The 9,028-nt window shown below is 43.2% G+C and overlaps 1 protein-coding gene across 1 annotated transcript; it reads right to left on the minus strand.

The window, feature by feature from the left end:
• Positions 1-4,023: 4,023 nt before the first annotated feature.
• Positions 4,024-5,355, minus strand: myf6 (myogenic factor 6). The gene is made up of 3 exons (XM_080851666.1): positions 4,816-5,355; positions 4,522-4,618; positions 4,024-4,422 (listed from the first exon to the last, which is right to left on the minus strand). Exons 1-3 carry the CDS (start codon positions 5,329-5,331, stop codon positions 4,307-4,309), a joined length of 729 nt encoding a protein of 242 aa, XP_080707792.1. The 5' UTR covers positions 5,332-5,355; the 3' UTR covers positions 4,024-4,306.
• Positions 5,356-9,028: the final 3,673 nt, after the last annotated feature.

A 9,028-nucleotide genomic window follows, 5' to 3' on the forward strand; every position in this document is an offset into this window, starting at 1 on the left:
GCTTCACGTTTTAAGGGGTTTTAAGACTAATTTTACGGCTGAGACAAATAGCGTTACAGATGCGTGCCAGCTGCAAGGATAGGTGTAACATTTCATACATGGCACATTGACGACGGTGTGATGACTCCTCCAATAGGCTCTAACTGATCATTGAAGGTGTCAGGAGGAAGGGTGTTCGTGTTTGTTACAGGTCATTTAGTCCATTATGAAAAAGTTAACAACTGGCCGACAAATGTAGGCTATCCTCGACTGAAACGGCTTCTTAGCAAGGAATTTATATTTAGTTATCAGTTATTAAAGACAAAGAAAAACGACTGTGAAATAAACTGTAAGTCATTGTAACAGTTTGCCCTGGTAATTTATCATTATCATTTACCATTACCATTTAATCCAAAAATAACGTTTTTATTTTGTTTCCCTCCATCAGTAAACCGTATTAATTAACTTGATTCAAAGATAAACCGCTTTGAAAGTTTGTGTTCTTATGTGAGGTCATTCCTACGCGTTCTGTGTTGACAGCTTACATGGATACAATGCGGATATTTCACACAACGTGTTAAAACGTTTGGCATCTGCAACTCTGGGAACATCGCGCACCTAAGAAAACACCCAGGATACCTGACGCTGAATGACCGTGGTAGTTTGCATTGCGCACAGCTGAAGAAGACATTGCTGGAGCGCTGGTCCTCCCAAGCTGTCGTAATGATCAAAGGCAATTAGCTGTGAACAACACAAGCAACTAGAAAACCTGCCCGCACTCGATAATTGAACCCCCTCAAAAAAGACTGGTCAAGCCCTATGTCATCACTGCGTGAACATCATTCATGGCCGGTTCCTCCACTGAATGCGCTAACGCCGTCTTGGGTATGGCGGACCGAGTTGCCTCCCTTGGGAATTTGACACAGTTTGTTTTCCCTCACTTCAGAAGTGTTATTATCACGGGTCAGGACCTGTGTTAAGTGCATGGCAGCCATAGATCTCGATAAGTTAGATTCTCCTTGATAGTACAACCCTTTGGAAACCTTCACATCTAAGGACATCATTATCCATACCATTCACCTAACAAAGAGGATGGTCTCAAAATTGTAATACACACAAAGTAGGCCTAACCTATATATGAATGTGAAATATAGAAATAAATGTGAAATAGAATAGGTAAACCTGAATCTTAGGGAACAGTTTGAAGTTTCTGGGTAACATCATTATTGGTGGTCTACAATAATTTAGAATTGTATTGTGTTTATGAAAGATTTTAAATACATTTTTTTGATTATCAGTGTATTGTTATTTATGTAGCCTAACTTTCCTGTGCAACTTTATTCCAGTCTGCCCAAGACACTGGCAACCTTGTTTCCGCACCAAACGAGCAGATAGGATCATATCACATGATCAGATTGTTTGACTGGCAACAGCACTTGTCTGGCAGCGAATAAGAGCATGCTGCCAACTACAAAGTTGTGGGGAATCATTTAGTACCAATAAATCATAGTCTCCATTTTCCTTTACATTTTTCTTTTCATCGGGCTTAACTACTTAGATGGCTGTTTTTCTCTCCCAAACTCAGAGCCTCTTTGGTGAATTTGTTTTGGGGATTTCTGACTTTTTCAGGCAAGAAACATATTGAATGCCTCGATGTGTGTTCTCATTTTATTTTCTTCTATCATTTAAAACCTGTTTATTTTAAGTATTTTTTGGGGGAAATCATCATTTTAAAACGGCATAAAATGGTTTGAAGTCTCTTGAACTGAAAGTTGACAAATTCTCAGTGAAGATACATCAAAAGGTGCCCAGATGATCAGACCAGATGTCTACACACGGTAATTGGTCATTTCGCCCGCTTGAAAGGATTCCTGTTGACTTAGACCGAGGGAGAGATATGGGTGCACATAAGACCCCAAAATAAACAGTAAATCTGCAGGCTGAATGAATTCATGGCTTGAAAGGGTTTGGAGAAGTGTTGAATTGGGAACTCAAAGCCATTATCTCACACGGATTTTAACTGGTCAGAGCCCATTAAAAGAACATTCTAGAGAGAGATATCCCCTTTCAGTCTGGAGTCTGGAAGGGAAAAGAAGACGGTCTTCTTTGAAGTGCACTGCTCACAATATGATATACCTTATCGGAAACCACACAGCCATGTACAGAATGCACACTGAATAACTCCCCAGAAAGAGAGAAAATGTGCGACCATTGGGGTTTTAGGGTTTTTGTTATAGGCATAAGAAGTGGAGTGACATCGCGGCATGAGTATGTTTGTGTGTGTGTGTGTGTTGTGTGTGTGTGTGTGTGTGTGTGTGTGTGTGTGTGTGTGTGTGTGTGTGTGTGTGTGTGTGTGTGTGTGTGTGTGTGTGTGTGTGTGTGTGTGTGTGTGTGTGTGTTTTGTAAACAGAAATGATTTGTTTTGAACTCCAACTGTAATAACCCAAAATGTCATTGCTCATTTCCGGTCCACAAAGAAATGCAAAATGGAGATTACTTCTGCCTTCACTGTCACCCTTCAGCTGGGCTTATGCATTATGAATATGTCCTTTTGTCCGTCTGGTGTTCACTGAACAAGCCCTGAAGAAGATTAATCTAAAGTTTAACTGTTTTGAACACCACCTCCCCAGAGCTCTCGTATAAGAACCATTACACATTCAGTATTTCAAGCACAATGCAGTTGCTGTTCACACTCTGAAATGTTCCCACAGCCCTGAGGTATACTTGGACATAGTCTGAAAATGTATTGTCATCTAAATTATTTGTGTTGGCGTGAGGCTTGACTGATTGTTTTGATGTGGCACAGGGATATGTGTGTGTGCGTGTGTAGAGATGAGTGTGTGTGTGTGTGTGTGTGTGTGTATGTGTGTGTGTAGAGATGAGTGTGTGTGTGTGTGTAGTGTGAGTGTGTGTGTGTGTGTGTGTGTGTGTGTGTGTGTGTGTGTGTGTGTGTGTGTGTGTGTGTGTGTGTGTGTGTGTAGAGATGAGTGTGTGTGTGAGTGTGTGTGTGTCAGGGTGAGGGATGGGTCAGACAGAGGGGTCAGGGCAGGCAGCGTGTGTCAAGCCAAGATATCTGAGAGTGGACAGACAACATTCTCTGCAAGACGATGCAAGCACAACAGTGCCCCGAGGCACACACACACACATATACATGCCCAGTCGCCCGATATGAACCTCAGCGGCCCCTAAACACATACACACACACACACACACACACACACACACTCACACACACACACACACACACACACACACACACACACACACAGCTCCCATGGTCCTCTTCTGAAGCTCCAGTTGTCAAATGAGATGTTAGACATGCTGAGAAATAGGAATAGAACTAGTGAGTGGTATCTTAAAGCCTGGGGAGGGAAAGTCATTATGATCTTTAATCATGTGAATGGCACACGTTTCATGATGGGGCTTTACACCATTTTCTCCTGACCAAGTTTCCATGTCCTGCTCAGGAGATAGACAAGACACTGTGGCTGTCTGTAGGGGTGACTACATTTACTGTGGCGGGCCAGGGGCACTCCATACCAGCTGGAACAAAGCAAAACTGCCAAGAAGGCTATTTCGGGGCCAGGATTTTATGGCTTTTTAATACTCGTAAATCTGAAGGAACTGGTTGCTTATTGGAGCAGAAGGCTAACCCAATCAGTGGTCCTTGGCCAACACAACAGGTTACTGAGGGCATTAGGGGTTTTAAAAATGGAAGGGTGCAGGGTGCAAGGACTTAATTTTTAGTTTTACATGAGGCATGGCCAAAGCAGCAAAAGGCAGCAAATATCACAAAAAAATGTCACTATAGTAAATCGCCTATGCAAGTATCTGAAAGTATACCAAAAGTGTCTTAATAATAATTTTGGAACCAATTACTGGATGAAAGTATTGCATGAAAAGTTGATAATTGAATATGACAAGTTAAACAGCTATGTTTATGCATATATGGTTGAAAACCAAGTGTGACTACAATCTTTGAAAAAAATGTAGCCGGTATAAATGTTATAAACAGACAAAGACAGACATAGACAGTTGTCAGGGTCTGAGACTTTGGCAATTTATTGTCTTTTCATTTTTTGGATTTGCTATATAAATACAAAATAAATTAAACATTAAACATTGTCCTTAAAATATAAAATATTTACACTTTTCAAGCTTACCTTTAAAAACAATACATAGTGATACTTTTTATGTCAAAAATAACATTCCAAAAGCCTGGAAAATCAGTTTAGAAATTCTGGTCGTAGAACTTCAGTGAACCAAAAATATAAAAATTATGAGATTTTGAAAAAAATATGACATGGAAAAAAAATATGAAATAACTTCATTTTCCCGAGACATCTTCAGTGAAATTGTTTTTCGTCTCTTCTTTTGAAATACTGTCAACAATTGAAGAAAGGCGCCGAAGGCTACTTGATCCGGAAGAATCAACAGCATTGCCTGAAAGAGTTAAAGGAAAGTACAGGGGTCAGGGTTTTAAAGAGATGACAGCAGCCTACTATTGTATTCCAATCTACCTTTGCCAAAAACATCACCAACCTTCTCTATGACTCGTCATTGGCGCATTGGAATGCTCGCTGTCGCTGTTCTGCCATTTCTGACAGGTCTTTTCCCAATGATGATCACTGCAGGTCATCTAAATACACAGACACATTGGCTTCAACAACTAACTCTGAATTTGTGTGACAGTAGGTTATTGTCCCTTTTAATTTTATGGTATGTTTACACTTAAAATGTTGTACAAGTATTGCCTGAAAGAAGTGTCAGTAATGACTAACTCCCGTGGCTAAGTAAGACACAGCACACATGGAGCGATGCGTTCCAGATTCTTACATGCTCTTTGATATTATAAGTATATGGGTCGTTTCCCAACGTTTTCTCCTGCTCATCCAATGTATGCAACAGATCCTGCAATTTCTCAATGTAGGTGATGGCGCTGCGTAAAATCTCAACTTTGGGCAAGCGTTGGTTGGGATTGGCCACTGTCTTTTTCTTTAATGCCTCAAATGCTTCGTTGATTTTCTTTAGCCGCCTTCTCTCGCGTAGTGTGGCCGCTTTACGCCTGTCTGTCGGGGCAGCCTTTCTTTTACAAATCTTGCAAGCCCAAATGAGACACTGTCCCTCACAATGCGGCCGGAGTCGCGCCGGCACTAAAACGTGCTCCTCTTCACTGCTATCATCTCCGTTATCCGACGGTAGTTGGTCTTGCGCCGGCGACAACAGGCTGTCATTCCCTGGGTAAAGAGGTGACACTCCGGCCGTTTCCAAGTGTTGCAGCGACCCATGGTCTCCGTCGAGGTAGCGCAACTCGTTGAAAAAATAAGTGTTCGTCTCGAAAAGGTCCATCATATTGTTGTAACATGGGGCAGCTAGTGTTTTGACAGGATGACTCTGTCCATGGCATTTAAATAGCCCAGTGACACAAGTTCCAGGGCTTAAATATAGAATGTGAAACTCTATCCTACACTTAGCTGTCGCAGTGCATCAAACTTTTTTTCAATGGGTCTTTACTATCACTGGAGTTTGCGTAGAAAATAAATGCGCATTAACACCTCTGAATGAAAGTTGAAACGTCACTTCAAACTTATGACAGGTGCTTTCAATATCTGTTTCACACTGAAATGGCAACATACTGTATCTTTGGCGCTGCTTCTCAACTTGCGCGTCCACTGTCAGTTTTGATCTACGGGGCCTGTGTTGGAATCTGAACTCTACACATATATTCGTCTTTTAACTGTTTCTATCTGGAAATATTTCGAGTCACACATCTCATATACAAATTATAGTAAAATAAATAATAAAGGTGTAGGCATAGCCAACATGGATCGATTCAAATTACCTAGGGTGAAATATTAACGAGTTGTTAGCTCCTTTAGAACTCATATTTCCACACGTCTTGTAACTTCACTTATTCCATTTTTGGAAATCAAGCCTTCCTTGCTTATGATGAAAACGCAAGCTGTTGCAGTTGTAGCTGGTGACATTTCCCGTCATAAATAGACAGGAATGTGCACTGTCAAAACGACTTTGAAAACTCGCGCATGTGTGGCAGAAATAGCCACAAGGCTCATTCATCTTATATTCATAAAATAGATGAAAGGCTTCTTTGAGGTGTTGTGTGGCCATTGGCATCTTTCACATGGTCTCCTGTGAATGTTTTTACTGTGGGATGCAAGTTGCTGAGCCTGAGCGTACTTGTCCGGTATTGCTTACCAGGAAGTTATCTGGCAATACAAAAGTGTCTCTTTATATTCGATTCCATATTAACACCTATGTATAATTTTTAAACAATCAGACAAGAAAAAGATGTATATGTAGTGTATGCTACTGAATGTTCATCTAATAAGTACATCAAATATAAGTATGGAATAGTTTTGTCAGTCGGAACTTCAGTCTGTCAGTCTTGACATCATAGAGCTGGCTATATAATCTGTTGCTTTTGTGATGTATGCGATGGTCAGTCTGTTGTGTAATCCGAAGGACTGGAGCTCCTGTTACAGTGGCTAGTACCCTGAGAGGCTACTCTGGGCTACTTTCTTGACAAGTCTCAAACTTCTTGACAAGTCTCAAGTCTCAAACTCAAGACGAGTGTCTTCAAGACAGTCCACCAGTGCTATCACTAACACTGACAGGTCTTTTGTGACACGGACACCACTCGAGCCATGATGATGTGCCCTGTCACTCATGATGGAAACAATCCCTGGTGAAGGTTACTTTAACACAGAGAGCAGTGTGCACTCCTGCTCACTACCCCCACCCACCCAACCCACCACCCCTTCCCTCTACCCCCACCCAACCCCCAGTGCCTGTAAATCCCACACCGGAGCTGTCTGTGTGAGCGTGGTTGTGAGGGGACCGTTCCTAATCATGGGGGTTTCATTGATAATTCCCAAATACTCCTGGGCCCAGGCAGCTGGATCCGTGGTCGAGGGACGCTTTACACCACCTCCGGCCTGGCCCCTGCTCAGTGTTCTTATTCCGTCTGCCCCGGAACCCCCCCTGCCCCCCCCCCCCCCCCCCCACCACCACCACTACCACCACCTCCACACAAAGCCCCACACACCCGCCTTCACACGACCCCAGGGATTGACCACAGACGTGGAGTGCCTTTCAAACAGACAGTGCCCGTCCGCTGGTAATGTGAGTGAGGGAGTGAGTGAATGGATGGATGGGTGGATGAACAAGAGCATGACCAACTGGACGTGTGTATTTGTGTGTGTGTGTGTGTGTGGGGAGGGTGGGCGTTTGTGCGCGTGTGTGTGTGCGTGTGTGTCTGTCTGTCTGTCTTATGTGTGTGTGTGATTTGTCTTGTATATGCAACAAAAGTGATTTGAAATCAAATTGCTATCTTCTCTTTTTCTGGAGGCCTGTGGTCTGAAACACAATTAAAAAAAAGAGGACATTCTTATGATTACCAATAAAGTAATTTCTTCCCTTTCAATTATCATCAATCAATCCTTGACGTGGATCCATTATGTAAATGCTGATATCCAAGATTCACAATCTAAAAGACGATTTCCAGAATTCACCAATGACGATATCCTTTAAATTAGCAAGTGAATAAGGTCCAAGACCTTATCTCCTGAGGCACGTTGGTGCCCAGGCCCTGTCCTCCTCCTCCTTCTCCTCTTCCTCCTCCTCCTCCTCCTCCTCTCCTCACAGGCCTACTGCACCTCGTGCCAGAGTCGATAAATCTCCCTGCGCGTCAAGGGGCTGACGCTTCAGCTGTCAGAGGGAATCATGGAGCGCCCTGCCAAGAAACATGAAGTGCTGGCCGCAGCGGTCCACAGTGCACCCATGCCATCGCCCACTGAGGCCAGAGTGTGTGTGTGTGTGTGTGTGTGTGTGTGTGTGTGTGTGTGTTTGTGCCATCGCCCACTGAGGCCGGAGCAAATCCTCTCGGAATTCTGGGATAGCCACGCGAACGACAGGGGCTGACGAACCCTCGGGAGGCTGTAAGCCACACCAGACCACAGATGACAGGAAACTCGAGTCAATTCATTTGAAATTTCATTTACAGCATTGCCTCTGTTGCTCTTACCCGTCATCGCTTCCAGATGGCACTAAGACCTCTATACACCCATGTCACCGTTTTTTGCAAGCCCAATGGAAAAGCATGTATAGGGCATGGTCTTAATGAGGGGGGGGATAATTTGTTAACTAATGACGATGTATGTAATTTAGTTTCATCCTCAGATAACCCCTCTCTGCTCGGGTGTTCCTACATTAGCTATGTTTATTTCAGGAGACAAAGTCATGTTCATGGAATAAGAATTCATGGAATTCAGAGAGACATACTTTTGAACCGAGTAATTCTCAAGCACATGGGCTGACTGTTTCTTCAATAATGCACACAACACACACACACACTCTGAACTCTGAACTCTGAACTCAGTCTTTTTTCTTGGCTGGACAGCACAAGTGACCTTACATGTTGTGATTTTGTCAGTGTCCCCGTGCCCGTGTCCTTCCCTTGCGTAATGACGCCAATGAGCCCAGTATTAGTGTCATCGGAGAGCGTTAGCGCAGGGTTATAAATACACATGACAATACCCTGAGCCAGTCACACGCATTCCAGCTAATGTGAAAATTTACTAGCTATCTGAACTGGGGTCAGTGCCGACTAAGGTGAATATTTTTCCACTACTGCTGCTTTGACACTCCGTCTTTCACCTTCCCTTTATCTCTCTCTTTCTTACTTTCTACCTCTCTTTTTAATCCCTCGCTTCCTTTCCCCCTCTATTTCTCCTTTTCCCTCTTTCTCTGTTTTTCTTCCTCTCTCTGTTTATCTCTATCTTTCTTTTTTTTAATTCCTCTCTCTCTCTCCCTATACCCATCTCCCTTTTCTTTTTCTTCTCTCTTTCACCATTCACATCTCTCTCTCTCTCTCTCTCTTTCTCTCTCTCTCTCTCTCTCTCTTTCTCTCTCTTTCTCTCTCTGTTTGTTACTCGTCGGTCAAGGCATTAACAAGACATTTTCACAGGGTGTCAGGCAGGGGTTGATAGGGTGGAGCGGGGTGGAGAGGGGGGTACTGAGAGCGACAGTG

Source organism: Sprattus sprattus, assembly GCF_963457725.1.
Source record: "Sprattus sprattus genome assembly, chromosome: 14".
Classification (NCBI taxonomy): domain Eukaryota; kingdom Metazoa; phylum Chordata; class Actinopteri; order Clupeiformes; family Clupeidae; genus Sprattus; species Sprattus sprattus.